This window comes from Eleutherodactylus coqui, chromosome 5 (genome assembly GCF_035609145.1).
Source record: "Eleutherodactylus coqui strain aEleCoq1 chromosome 5, aEleCoq1.hap1, whole genome shotgun sequence".
Classification (NCBI taxonomy): Eukaryota; Metazoa; Chordata; class Amphibia; order Anura; family Eleutherodactylidae; genus Eleutherodactylus; species Eleutherodactylus coqui.
In genome coordinates this window covers 215,480,371-215,495,785 of record NC_089841.1, presented here as the reverse complement: position 1 = coordinate 215,495,785, position 15,415 = coordinate 215,480,371, and the positions used below count along the sequence as shown (strand labels likewise).

Below are 15,415 nucleotides of genomic sequence, written 5' to 3'. Positions count from 1 at the left end.
TGTCGGAGCATGCTACCATTTCTAAAGGAGAAATGTAGTTTGTAGAAATTAATGGCCTAACTTCACGATAAGCCATCAATATCTGCTTGGAGGGGTCCGTTGCTCAGGATCCCCACAGATCAGCTGACTGAAGGGGTTGCGACGTCATACTTCTCGTAGTGGCTGTTCAGAGTATTGCAAAAAATGTCCTATTCACTTCAAAGGGAAAAGACTTCAGTACTCGGAACCGGCGTTACGAATAGTCCCGGTAGAGCAGATACTGATGGTTTATTCTGAGGATAGGCCACAATCTCTAAGAACTTTATAACCTCTTAATGAGTAGAAATAATATGCACTAAATAATAGCATATCTATAAAGTCACTCACAATTCCATTCTGTACACTGAAGCCCAGCTGGTATCTAAGGTCAGGTCTTCGAATTAAGACAGTTGTGACTGGAGGACATCTCACAATATTCAGCTTCACTCTTGACTGGTTCTTTAAGCCCTAAAATAAATGCAATATTTAAGCTTAACTCTACTATTGGCATGTACACAAGTGAACTAATACTAACTCTGTGCAGCATATCGTTGGAATAAACTGACTATGAAAATGGAAAAAGTAATAGTCTCAGAGGTGAGACCTGCACCCATCAGGCATTTATGGAGTATCCCATAAATACCCAAGATGGGAATACCCCTTAATATTTTATGGAAGGAAAGAGCAAGTTACCTTCTTTCCTTTACTGTATATCTTGGGGTTGGTGAGGAGGACTCTAGATCATTGTAGTCCTAGTTGATCAGTATAATTTACACGCCTAAATAATATTCAGCTACCTAATTCATAAAAATACACCGTACCGGCCGTGATGAAATATAACCAGAAAGTAGAGCTCAATGATATGGTTCGAAAGACTTCATTCTTCATACTGGACTAGTATTTTACCTTTATTATGCTCTGACAAGTAGACAGTGGTAAACCAACTAAACTGGTGCCATTGATAGACATGATTTGATCCCCGATATTCAATTTCCCCGACTTCTCGGCAGGCCCTCCATGCATCATATTAGCAATAATAACTGTTGGCAGAATGGAGCCCCAGCCAGATTCTACAATTACAACGCCGAGGATTTCACCTTTCTGTTTTTCAATAAAAACCTGGAAAACAAAGTGAAATGTTGTTATTAACAGTATCCGTTCGGTACACTGATATTGTGTATTAATATGGCAGAAAATGATTAGAACTTTTCAGGAGGTTTATGCACTTAACTAGAGATGAGCGAACCTACTCGGCCACGCCCCTTTTTCGCCCGAGCGCCGCGATTTTCGAGTACTTCCGTACTCGGGCAAAAAGATTCGGGGGGCGCCGTGGGTGAGTGGGGGGTTGCAGCGGGGAGTGGGAGAGAGAGAGAGGGCTCCCCCCTGTTCTCCGCTGCTACCCTCCGCTCCGCCACGCCTCCCCCCGCCCTCCGAATCTTTTCACCCGAGTACAGAAGTACTCGAAAATCGCGGTGCTCGATCGAGTAATTACTCGAAACGAGTATATTCGCTCATCTCTACACTTAACCCTTTCCAATCCCCACTGTCTGACGTCTGAAGACATTATGATTTAAGACTGTACAGCTCCGATGTTGTAATACAACTGTCGGGGTTCTCTTACTGTATATTGCAAGCCTCTCTGCTGTCGGAGCCTATCCAACATGTCACCTCATGCAGTACTGGCTTTAGCCAGCAGATAGCGCCGTTGTATAACGGCAGAAAGAGTAAGCCCCCTAGGAAAACCAGGACACAAATTGGATTGGAAAGAGTTAATATATCCTTGATAGAGTGTGTGTGTGTGTGTGTGTGTGTGTGTGTGTGTGTGTGTGTGTGTGTGTGTGTGTGTGTGTGTATGTATATATATATATCTTCATTATGTCTATATATGTGTGTAAACTATAGACAGGATGTAAGCCCTTGTTTGTAGTGCTTAGTATTAGTTTAGAGATATTATACCATTAAGGAGACTGTATCTGATAGAAAAATGAAAGAATACATGGCAATTGACTAATAGTATGGCAAAAATGACAATCTGAGTAGAGTTAGCCAAAATATATATATTTGGAACAGTAACCATCACCAAGTACTATATTTTACTTTTTAGTAGCCTTGCACTCAGTGATGGTTATAAAATACATGTTGAAATGCCCAAGCACACATTATATATCTATCAGACTACTTACATCTTTGCAGTTCTCGGACTTGGAGAAGTGGATGAGGTCATCATTATACATGTCCTGGGTATTGAGTAAATCACTATATTCCTTCTGGCTCAGATCTTCTGGATTAATGCCATTAGCTCTCAGAAATTCCTGGTAAGCAACACTGAATGCCTGGCCTATAGACTGGGCAATAAGCTGGGCCTGCAGATGGATAGGAAATGAAAGACAGAAAGGCCTTTAAAAATGGACTTGTTGATATCCCAAGTTAGTTTGCTTCCTTTGTACTACTTGTTGCAGCAACTTGAGAGCTACAACGTAACCGCAATGACTTCTATTAGATTGTGAAGCCACAGGACTACACAGCAATCTCTGGTCGAAGTCGCTAGTCTTAAGGACCAAACACCTTTTAGTGCTTTCACCCATGTGGTGGTTTTACTGCTCTCCTTTTTTTTCCTTCAGCTACCAAAATTATTTTTGCTGCGAGTTTTTTTTCTTCTGCGACATATAGGGCTATTTAAAAAAAATGTTTTTCTACTGCCTCCCCCCGCTCCTTTTTAGTTTTATTGGGGGTAAAAAGCTTAAAAAAATAAATATATATATTTTTTTTAATTCGCTGTTTATTTTTTTTTTAATTAGTACATTTGCGCAAAATTTTGTTTGGCGTTTTGAAATCTTATTTGTATAGTCTGGGATTACAGGGCGCATATGGGCACAGTGTTGGTTCACATTGGGTCATTTTTATGCATATATTTTTATTTTATTCTAGAATTTTTCTTTACTTATTTTTGGAATTTTTTTTACCACTTATGTCCCTCATGACGTCATATAAGACCTCTGGGGGTCATTCACATTGCATTTTTTTTCTTCTTTTTAAATTTCACACTTTTCCACAGTAGCTGGGACATCCATAGTAGCAACATCCATAAGAGCCCCAATTACAGAGAAAAACATCTCCCTGTAATGACAGTAGTCACTAACATTGCTGATCAGGGTCTGCAGGCGTCCTTCAGCTCTGCTGTGGCATGGGACATCCAGCAGTCATGTGATCGCAGGGTTGTATAGCCGAAGTAACACTTTCACTTTCTCTCTGCCCTACATAGTGCTCACTATGTGCTATGTAACCTGTAGAGTAGAAGTCAGAAGCTGCTGAAAACCACTTCTCCTCCAGGTCCTTGGCTGTGTCTGACAGCCAAGGACCCGACCTGCTTGACTGCAGGAGCTTCAATCCTGTGCCATACTTTTGCTATCGGCCTGGATTTAAGTCCAAGACCAAGCACCATAAATTTACCTTGCTTGGTCCTTAAAGGGTCAAAAGTTATGTACACACGCTAGTTTTGATAAATCGCCACCATTATGAATATGTACAGCCTGTACTCTGTCCGGTGATTAAAAACTAATAGTAACATTTTCCAGTTGATGCTTTATAACTCGTGGCTTCTGTCCCAGCTGGATTTTTGTACGAAGGTTATGACATTTATCAATGTTTTAAAGAGACCATAAAAAAAAGGACTTTATTGAACAAGTGCGTGATTTGAATAAACAATACAGCTAATTGCAATTAGTTTATCGTGATTCCAAATTGTAGACCTAGAAATGTTTATAGGTCTAATGGAAATCCAGAAAGAGGAGATGGCGCTAACAGATTCCAGTACGTGTATATACTGGGCACCATTCCACAATTCTTTGCCCCCAATTAGCATCCTTCTTCACAAAGTGCCTGCAAACAGTTTTCAGGCAAGGACGCAGTCAGTGACGAAAGTCCGACCTACTGGCAAGGTCAGCCAACATCTATCTATTTGGGCAGTTCCGACCCTGTTCTAATTACAGCTGTGTCACTGCTCGGCGCTCGTGCTGGGGTGTCACGTTGGCTGAACACAGGCGTTGGCACAGGAGATCCAGCTCAGACAATAACAGCAGCCAGCAAAGCTTAAAGAAATTGCATTAAGGCCATTCCCAAGTGGTGAGAAGAAAAAGATAACAATATTACATTCTATTTATGTAGCGATACAATGTTTAGAAAGGCCGAGCTAATAGAAACTGACATTCATGTCATTAATTCCCACAGCCCTTCCAAGGGAAAAACATGACACAGGAATGGAAATGTTCATGGCCAGATATTCCTCAGCGATGGAGGACAGAATTAAACCCACACAAGTGTGAAGGATGATCGCTAATTATACCCAGCCTAGCAATAAATGAAATTATGGAATATTTATAGACGTACACCTTACAGACAGTCAGTTGGTTCACGGTACTAAAAACCAGGACTGTGTTTTATCTGCTTCTCAACATTCTATTATTTCATCTTAATTAGGTTTGCCTTCACGATGGTCGATAATTACTCTGTACAGTATGCAGGCACACGTTACCCATACCTTCCCTGCTAAACGAGGATTTACCGTCAAAGCTCCATGACTGAGCCTAGCCAGTGCTGGAACTTTTTGTGACAGTGCTGGGCATACTGTATATTCACTTCTGTAAGCCATAGTGATGGCTCTGTAGATGTGACACATCTATTACTAACTTGTCTGGGTAGGTGTCAGTTAATAAATCTGTGTCATAGACGCTCAAGTCCCTGGGGTTGTCATCAGATAGAAGCCGTATGTTTAGTGCCAAGAATGGGATCAGATCCTGACAAGATGTGCAACCAGTCATCTAAATGGCCACAACATGCTTGTTAAAGGGGTTGTCGCACAAATAAATATTATTTATAGTTAAATCCTGCTGGGTATGACAGTCAGCGTTCACTATATCCTCTTGCCGCTGGGCATGGCCAGTGCCGTGTTGGATGTGGCAGATTCTGTAGCTCCTGATAGATTCCTGGTTCCCATAGGCTGTGTGCTTGTGAACCCAGCCTGCCTCTTAGGGGGCACGGTGCTCTCCCAACTTTATAGTCCTCAACCAACCCTAACATTCCTCGACTATTTAGTGTGCTCCACCCACCAGCAGGTCCCAGAGCAATCAGTCTCCATACGGTGCAAAGGTGTGTGTTTTGGTCTGATCTCCTCTTTGATCCGTGCCTGGATTACCCAGCTTTCCTGATCTCTCCATTCCTGACCTAGGCTCATTATCAGTCTATGTATTCTTCTATCTTCCCATGACCTCAACTTTTTCCCTGGCTACGTCTTTGCCTACTCCCTTCAGTATTGCATTATGAAATACCTGATCAAATGTGTCAGTTGCCCCTTATCTGAAACTATTTCTAGGGTAATAGTTTGGGAAACCCCACAGTGAAGACCAAATCCTGACTAGTGGGGCTAATGGGTGAATACATCCGCTACGTGACATCAGCCTATAAATTATGAACATTTTTTTTTGTAGTTACCCTTATTAAAAAAAATGTTTATTTCCATAGATATTCCAGGACTAATGTTAGAAAAGCATCACCTGTTTCTGCTTGGAGATAATGCTTTCTCACTCTTTTAGCACATTTTCAGTATCTCTTAGCAGAGAATATGTAGCAATTTTAGAAGCAGCCACTCACCACACCAGGGATTCCTCCACATACCCAGAGGGGCAAGACTGAGCATGTGTGACCACCTTGGAATATTTACTGGTGGGGGGGACACAATAGAAACAGCAGGTGGCGCTATTCTAATATTAATCTTGGAATATCTGGGGATAGAAACTTTTTTTTTAATAGCTGTAAATACATAAATCCAGCCCATAATTAAACAAGTTAACTAAAAACAATATTCTTTGTGTGACAACTCCTTTGACTACAAACTTTTCTTTGCATGAAAACATACAGTAAATAAAGAGTCTCACCTCTGCAGTGCCTGATTCCAGGAGTGAATATTAAAGGGAACCTGTCGCCTACTTTTAGCCCTGAAAGCTAAGCTTATGAGCTGGAAGTAGGACCCGCTTAGCCCAGGAATGTTAACTTTATATTTTCCTTCCCTGTTCCCCTGGTGTGGGCGCTGCAAGCCGCTGCTGAATGCATTGAGTGTCGCTCCCAAGTAGTCCACCCGTTCTAATTTTATAATGGGCGGACTACTTAGCAGCGCTGCTCAATGCATTCAGCGGGGGCTTTCAGCGCTCATATTGGGATAACAACGCGGACGGTAAGTATAAAACTTACATCCCCAGACTCAGCGGGTCACCTTTCAGCCCATAAGTTTAGCTTATAGACCTATAAGTAGGGGGCAGACTCCCTTTAAAAGGGGTATTCCAGGTACAAACATCTAGTGTCTATCCGCAGGATACACAATAAATTGTTGGGATTTGGATCACTGGGATCCCTACCAAGAATGAGTGACTCTGGTCCACCCAATCACACAATCGTAGGTAGGTGGTATTTCAATGGAGTGGCTCCTGAGTATGCGTCCTATGACACTGATCGAGACAGTCCAACAACCTACTAGTGATGCTTTTGGCTGGAATATCCCTTAATGGATGTCTTATACTTTTTTCAAGGCCAATTGTTCAAAACGGAAGAACAGATCCCATTGAACCCATTAGCAGGATTTGTCAGGCTTCCTCCCCCCCCCCCCCCTTTTTTTTTTAACCAAGTAGAAGAGTGTATCTGGTCTAATTGAAGCCAACCAAGAGTACACAAATGAACAGAGTCATAACCGTGATTCAGGGGTGTTCTAGAAGTTTTATACTGTAATCCGGGGCGTCATCTATGGGGCTTAATAGGAAGTATTTGTCAAGAACGGCAGTATCGGTTTACACATTAGGGATATTCTTTCTCCCAACTGATGACAAACCCATGGACTATAAAGGTAACAGAATGCCGTACCCCAAGGCTGGGTTCACACAGGGCGCATTTGACGCGGCTTTGCCGCGCGGAATTTGGCCACGGCAAATCCGCCCGCGGCCGCTAATCTCGGGATTAGCCAGCCATGTGGACGAGATTTCTCAGAAATCTCGTCCATACGGGACGACCAATCCGCTGCGGCAAGTCCGGCTGAAACCACGGCTGAGGCGGCCGCAGCCGCGGTTTCAGAAGATGCAGCATGTCTATTTACTTTTCTTTTTTGCTTATTTTCGTCGCGGCCGCGCTGTCCTCTATGGAGCGCCGGCCACAACAGAAAAGCGAGCGGCCGGGCCGCTCCAAAGCCGCCGCGGCTTAAACCTCGCGGTTTTTGCTGCGGCCAAACCGCGAGATTTCGGACGGGAATACGCCCCGTGTGAACCCAGCCTTAGGCATAGTACTGCTGGAGCTTTTTGTAAATGCACTTTTATATCTTCATATTATCTATTTATTTGTTTTGTACATTTTAATGAATGGCGCAATAAATGTCTGCAATCTTTCTATGGTAAAAACCCACCAATATTCATAGGAGTCAACAGCAAATTCTATGGTGAAGCAGAACAACCTGCTGTACAAGGAACTAGAACTGTTTTTGTAGTTTCAAGTTTTGAACAATTTAGGTTCTTCACACTAAAGTTTTTAATTTTACCATCTTTATGGACAGTGAGCAATAAATATTACATTATTCTAGTTAATTTCATTTCTTGGGCCGACATCAGACGTACGTACGTGTATTTGCTCTCGCCTCGGCGCAACGTTTTTGTGCACTGAAGAGGATTTTTTCGGTGCACATCAGTGTATTTTACTGTATTTTCTCCGCCCGCATGGCATGCTCATTTGTGCGCGGCAAACAAAAACACACAGTTTCAAATTTGTCCAAAGACTTCCAATGTGCTTTTTTTCAATAGAATTACGCAGTGTATTACGCATCTCCTTTCGTATTGCGCAGGAATTTGTGCACATCCCCATTGACTTTTGGTGCGCAAATACGAAAAGTAGAACATGCTGCCTTTTTTTTGGGTGTGACGAAAATGCACGCAAAATTCGGAGAGGTGAACAAACCCATTGAAATCATTGGGTTCTATTCCCTACACAATGCGCACGTAAACACGCCTGTGTGACACCAGCGCTGCGGAATATGTTGGCGCTATAGAAATAAAGATTATTATTTTCATGGAAAGCTACGAGAAAGCATTTTGCAAATATTCTATATGTGTGTTCTCATGTTAGTCAGGCTGGGTTCACACAGGACGGAAATCCCGCAGCATGTCTGCTGCGGAACCGCGGGATTTGGCAGCATGGGTTTTCAAGCGGCTTATTCTGCTGCGGCCAGCTCTCCCCATAGAGAGGAGAAAGGCCGCTGCGGAAACGGCGATACAATTGACATGCCGCAGCTTTGACTCCTGAGCCGCATGTCAGTTTCCGCACGGCTCCGTTAAAGCCCCTTTAACTTACACTGCCATATGTTTCAGTACTATTGTACACGGTGTGATGCCGGCAACTGATAAAATAATGAGGAACGTTAACATTAGCTGTTAGAAATATGCTTAATTTAAAATGGCAACAGGTCACGTGTTACTTACATCTTCGGACTCAAAGACGTGGCAGATCATCTTGTATTGTCTTTTTCCATCTTGGGATGGGTGAGAGGCCTCCACGTTATCCTGAGAATTGCTGCGTGGCATTCGCCTGCGTGCCATCAGGACTACAATATTCCCAATATCAGCAATGTATGAAATAGTCCTCAAGGGGTGATCCATCATTGTCTCCTGCAGGGTGTAAACAGGGAGAGATCGTGGGTGAGTTGTGGCGGGCCACCAGATTCTACCTCCGCAGACTACTGGTGCGCAGTGAGTCCGGGCTGAGCTACACACAGACTATAACACGTTACATTCTTGGTCTCAATGTCAGAGATGACAATCATTTCTAGCCAGCTACAAGGCATGTGAAGACCCAGTTTCCAGCAGCAAGAACATCGCCTAATACTTTCTGCATAGTAAACAGACCAGAAAACCAAGCCGGCCGTCAGCTATCACTAAGGAGAAGCGTCAAATATCCAAAGGAGGTCGTTTCCAAATATTTAGCGGATGTAACAGAATGATACGGTGTAATTATTATTTTATCCGTTCAGCAGAAACATATTATATAGCGTACGTTCCACAAATAAGGGTCCTCGCACACAGAGTTTCTCTTGGATGTTCACCTTCTGCACCAGGAAAACACCTGGCACATAGGCACCTATCATACCAATAGATGCCAAAAGCATCCAGTAATAAAAAAAGATACCCATTAACCCCTTCACGACCAATGACGTACATTTACGTCATGCAGCCGCGGGGTATGTATGAAGAGAGGTTGCGTGGCAGCGGCATTTAAATCCCCCGAACGCTGTTTGGGGGTCCCGCACGGCCCCCCCGCGGTGAGATCGGGGGAGCCGTGCAGGTGTCATGGCAGCCGGGGGCCTAATGAAAGGCCCCAGGGCTGCCTTAACAGACTGCCTATGAAGCCATCCCCGTGGGGTGGCTTGATAGACTGCCTGTCAAAAAGCAGTATGACGTAATGCTATAGCATTACGTCATACTGCAGGAGCGATCAAAGCATCGCATGTTAAAGTCCCCCAGGGGGGCTTCAAAGTAATGTAAAAAACAAAATCAATACAGTTTTTTTAATTGAAAAAAAAAAAAAAAAAAAACTTGTAAAAGTTTAAATCACCCCCCTTTTGCCATATCTATTATTAAAAAATCTAAATAAATTAAAAATATGTATTTGGTATCGCCCCTTCCGTAAAAGTCCGAACTATCAAAGTAACACATTCTTTTTCCCGCACAGTGAACGTCGTCCGAAAAAAAAAATAAAGAACGCCAGAAATGCATTTTTTTAGTTACCCTGTCTCCCAGAAAAAACGCAATAAAAAGCGATCAAAAAGTCGTATACATTCCAAATTGATAATATAAGAAACTACAGGACATTATGCAAAAAATGAGCCCTTGCTCAACTACGTCAACGGAAAAATAAAGTTATCGCGTGCACAAAATGACCGCAGAAAATAATTGAAAAAAATTTAATGTCTTTGAAAAAAAAAAAGAGGAGTATAGTAAGAAAAAACTATACAAGTTTGGTATCGTAGTAATCGTACCGACCCATAGAATAAAGTTATCATGTCGTTTTTGTTGCCATCCGTGTGCTGTAGAAACAAGATGCACTAAAAGATGGTGAAATGTCAATTTTTTTTCATTTTACTCCACTTAGAATTTTTTTTAACGTTTTTCAGTACATTATATGGTACTTTAAATAGCACAATTGAAAAATACAACTCGTCCCGCAAAAAACAAGCCCTCATACAGCAACGTCGATGGATAAATAAAGGAGTAACGATTTTTTTAAAGGGGGGAGGAAAAAACGAAAATGGAAAAAGAAAAAGGGCCGCGTCATTAAGGGGTTAAAGACCAAGTACCATAAATTTATGGCTCTTGGTGCTGGGCTTTATTCCCGTCCAATAGTAAAAATATGGCATTTTTAAACCACTTCTGCCTTCTCTCTTGCAGACTGCATAGCGCTCAATCAGTGCTATGTATTGAAGAGAGAAAATGGAAGTGTCACTTCTGCTATTTGACCCAGCGATCACATGACCATCAGGTGCCCCTGCCGTGGCAGAGCTGCAGGGTCCTTGCAGACCCAGATCAGCTCTGTTAGTGACTGCAGATGTATTCCTCTGTAACTGGGGCTCCTGTGGATGCACCAGTTACAGTGGAAAAGTGTGAAATAAAAAAAGACTATGTGATGTCATGGGAGATATAGATATTAAAATAATAGTTATAAAAATAAGTTTAAAAAAAATTGTTGTTATAACCCCCGCTTTTCCCCCCAAAAAATTACAGAATAAAATAAAAACATATATAAAAAAAAAAAAAAGACCCACCCCCGAAGCCAACCAAATACATCCCCATAAGCTCCCTGTAATCCAAGACTATATAAATTATATATCAAAATATCTGATAAACATTAACATTACCCCATTCCTTACTTTTATTTTAGCATAAATAGCATATTTATTTGAATAATTTTTTTTAGCTTTTTGCCTCTAATAAAACTAAAAAATAGAATATAAAAATTCTGTAAAAAAATGTTAGAAAAATAACCCTGTATGTCCTGGAAGAAAAAAAATGCTGCAAAAATAATTTTGGTAGCTGAAGAAAAAAATAGGGCAGTAAAAAAAAATAAAAAGAAGTGGCCAAATCCATTAAATGACAAAAAATGTGTACAAAAGTCTCTACTTTTCCTAGTTGTTACTAATTTAACTTCTGTGTTTAAGAACAGCCCAGAACTTCACATTTTAGCTGGCCATACACATGAGATAAAAGTCAACTGAACCATTGCCTGCCAATTCTCTCCCAAAGGCACATGTCGGGGAAAGAGGAACTGGCATCTTGGATCTGAACATGCCTGATCCTTTGTCCCTGCTGGAAATAAGTTAGATGAGTACGAGGGCTACGACAGCAGCCCCTCTCACAATTAAAATAGCTGTTGGGTGAAGGAGCGTTCAGTCGGATATTTCCTATCATTGGGAAAAAAAATCTCATGGGAAAAATTATTCATATCACGGGAGATTCTTTGTGAACAATTTTTTTTGTCTTGCAAGAGGTGGTTACATTATATGCAGAGATGAGCGAGCGTACTCGCTAACGCAAACTACTCGAGCGAGTAGTGCCTTATGCGAGTACCTGCCCGCTCGTCTCTAAAGATTCGGGTGCCGGCAGGGGAGAGCGGTGAGTTGTGGGAGTGAGCAGGGGGGAGAGGGGGGGGAAGAGAGTGAGAGAGACTGAACCCTTGATGGAAACCATCTGACGGAAGTGTGAACAGAGCCTAACCCAAATTTAAAGAAGTGAGCCTGTGAGTCCTGCCCCCCTGCCCACAAGCCGATTGACAGCATTCTCAGCATGAGTGTCTGCAGAAGCTATTGCAGAAGTGCTTCATCACTTCTGTGGAAAGCAGGATTCAAAGATTCACTCAGTGAGTAACTTTACAGGTTATGAAGCAAACCTACTGCACCAATTAATAGGGCATAGTAAATGTGACAGAGTGATTTAAAAACCAGTTACATCTCAAAAACCAAAACCTTTTGGCAGATTATCGTTAAGGTGAAAATAGCATGTGCATGGCTGGATTCACACATGCCGTTATTGATAGGTTTCCCTTAAAACCGCAATGAAAACAGTGTCAGCCTACTATAAAGTAGTGACGGACACGCTGAGGTCAGTGAATATTAACATGCAGTAGTTTGGGAGTAGTCCCAGTTTTATCGTTGCAGCGAGATGCAAGAGCCATAAGGCAGAAGCCAGATGCATTCATGAGATGAAATGCTTGCCCACCCACAGCTGATTGTCAGTTTTCTCCCTATTACCATGCATAGGGAGAAAGCTGTCAATCAGCAGCTCATCAGCAGAGGAAGCCCACATCTCATCAATACAGTCACACCTCTTTCATACCAAGGTCACTGTGCTGCTACAATTAAGTGAGCTCTCCAAATACACTGCATATTCACATGTGCCGCACCACTGAAAATCAGCATCTGTCGCTGCTTTATGCTGCTACCATAGAGGTCCGCATAAAGAGCTTCACAGGTTCTTTTTAGGCCAAACACAGGAGTGGATACAAAAGAGAGGTTTAATGCAGACCGTATACTGGACATACATCTGTTGGCTGGACACTTGTTTGGTAGACAGCCAACTCTCCCAATCCAACCATACACATGCATGTGTTCTCAATGGGGGAGGAAAGGGAAAAGCCGCTGGGGCAAAGTCAGCAGGCTCCCATACATAGTGCTGATTCCGTCAACATTGCCGGGTACGGCCTATATACATCTAATGACAGTTCCACTAATGAAAGCGGTCTTACCTGTGTATCTGCATTCAATACTTTTATTCTTTGAGTAGAAATAAACAAGTCCACTTCGGTCATGGGCTGTGCTTCTCCCTCTGCAGCCTACAAAAACAGCAAGTCAAAAAGTTAAGACAAATCACTCACAAATTGTAAGACGCTGTACAGAAGAGACAAAACGGAACACAAAGTTAGTTATCAGAACAGAAAAGTAACCAAATGTGTAGCTTACATCCCCAAGCTATGGTGTATTGTGGTTATATAATGAATATGTGCATCTACTTTGATCTTCATTCGTTTTAGTCATAAATCCCAATGTAACAAGTCTTCTAACGGTAGGGAAGTGGGCATTTAATAGAGAATGCTTATGAGGAAAACCTCCCATTATACATATGGAGTGCTGGTTGGGATTGCAGTGCTTCTGAATCAAGAGGCCACATTTCTGGGGGGGTTCCCACACATAAATATTCATTGAAATCTAGCTAAATGTATCCATTGAAATACTTAAAAAAAAATGCTCCCTCCTATGTTTAGATATAACTGCCATATACTTGATATGGCGCCCCCTGGTATTCTTTTCATTCCCTCTCAGATCGTCAACCTTATATGTCACATAGCGGGTGGTCATACATGCTGCGTAGCTCACTCCCATCTCCTGGGTCCTCTTACATACGTGCAACGGAGTGATTCCTACTATTGCACATGCCAGCCAATAGCAATCCCAGAAGCGGCGACTTCTCATTGCCACTGGGCACATTTGATCAAAGCTGTGAGAGGGCATCACAGGGAGAGCAAGAGGCACCATAACGAGTATTTAGCAATATCTAGCATTGTAACATACGGTAGTATGTTAGGCCGAAAAAATACATACAGTGATACCTTGGGTTAAGAGTTTAATTTGTTCCATGACGGAGCTCTTCACCCAAAACACTTGTAAGTCAAATCAATTTTCCCCATTGAAATGAATGGAAGAGCCATTAATCTGTTCCGGATCGCGAAGCTCTCCCACTGATTTCAATGGGAATGGCGTTGCCCCATTGAAATCAATAAGACAACAGCTTGTTCTCCCTGCACTGCTCTAAAGCTTTTCAGCAGGCGGGGATTTAAAAAAGCCAGGGAGAACAAGTGGAGGCTAGAAATGCCCGAGTCCTGGCAGTGGCGGACAGGTGAGTATATATTATTTATTTACTACAGCTATGGATGATTTTCAGGGAAGGGCTTATATTTAAAGCACTTCCATGAAAATCACTGGAGAGGTTGCAGTCAGGCCATTGCCCTCAATGGCGCCACCGGCAGCAGCGGCGGCCCCATTGAGAGCAAGGCTCGTAACACAAGTTTTTGCTCTTAACTCTTAACCCAAGGTATCAATGTATGTCTATTAGGGTCAGCCCGTGTTGATCCAGAGGAAAAAACCCAATCAGACACAGGAGCATTTTTAAAAATAAATCTAGTTGAAAACTTCTTACATTTGAGTGATCTAATAAAGTAGATTAATAATTAATCATAGAACAATCCTATAAGCAGCGTCTATTTTCTAAATAGCATCTCATTAGCTTGTTAGGCTATTTCCCCCCCCAACAAGCAAGCAAATACAATCATTTTTACATTGCAACTATATGTCCAGAAGAGACACATCGTACTTCTGTTCTGATAACTGGCTTACTAACGCACACAAACCACAACAAACAGTGTAACAGTCAGTGTACTTGTATGAAATGTGCAGTTATGAGAAATGCTTCATCACATACATTCAGCCTTTCCACCTTAAATCAGAACTCAATATGTTCTCTTCCTTCCCGTTTTTGCAAAGTCTACTCAGCCATTTCCTTTGGTCTTAAGCAATGCTGCAATATACTGGCAGGCAAAACAGCAATGCATAACCAGGTACGTTTATCATTCCCAGAGTCTGAAAAATAGGGGACAACCCCTATAGAAGCAGCTATGGCTGCCACTTCTTCCCATTGTCATTTTTGGAAAAATTTGACAAAGTCGGAACTGAGAAATGGCTGATCAATATTTGTAACACCTTAATGGAGTTCTTGTATTTACTGGCGTTTTTTTTATTCTTCATAGAAATGTTTTTTTTTCCATTATAAGTAAGTTGGTTCCTACACATTAGATTAATTTAGCAGATCTCCCTATCTTTAGTGGACCAGATGAGCATATGGACTGTATAGGAGCCTCCCAACTCTCCTCCGAAGGCGGATGTTGGGGGAACGAAGACTTGGGCAGTTGAATCTCAACATGCCCGATTCTTTTATTCTCAGGGTAGATAAGTCGTCATCAGAGCAGTCTGGCAACGACTTACATCCCTCTCCCCATTTAGCAACACATGCGCACTTGGCCACGCAGGCATGTTTATCGGGAGGGAATCTGGGAATAAAGCAGCTGGTCGATTCAGCAACAGCTATTTGAAGAGTATGGCCAGTTTAAGGGCGCCCACCCACTGGCGTTTGCGATTTTCGTGCGTGAAAAACGCAGCGTTTTCCGCGGCTTTTTCCGTTAATTTACATTGACATTCATGGGTGCATTAAGAGAAAAATAAGGACACATATGCAACTGACAGTTCCTATGTTAAAAATTGCAACGGACTAAAAAA

At 42.2% G+C, this 15,415-nt stretch overlaps 1 protein-coding gene across 3 annotated transcripts in view; it reads right to left on the bottom strand.

The window, feature by feature from the left end:
• Positions 1-15,415, bottom strand: part of APBA1 (amyloid beta precursor protein binding family A member 1) — a 138,196-nt gene that overhangs the window by 19,896 nt on the left and 102,885 nt on the right. For all 3 annotated transcript variants that reach the window (XR_010792874.1, XM_066604191.1, XM_066604192.1), the window contains 5 exons: positions 12,835-12,921; positions 8,523-8,708; positions 2,202-2,381; positions 925-1,137; positions 367-486 (listed from right to left, as the gene is read on the bottom strand). Coding sequence is in view for 2 of the 3 variants with exons in the window: in XM_066604191.1 (XP_066460288.1) it covers positions 367-486; positions 925-1,137; positions 2,202-2,381; positions 8,523-8,708; positions 12,835-12,921 (786 nt within the window). In the remaining variant the exon portion in view is untranslated. The remainder of the gene's footprint in view (positions 1-366; positions 487-924; positions 1,138-2,201; positions 2,382-8,522; positions 8,709-12,834; positions 12,922-15,415) is intronic.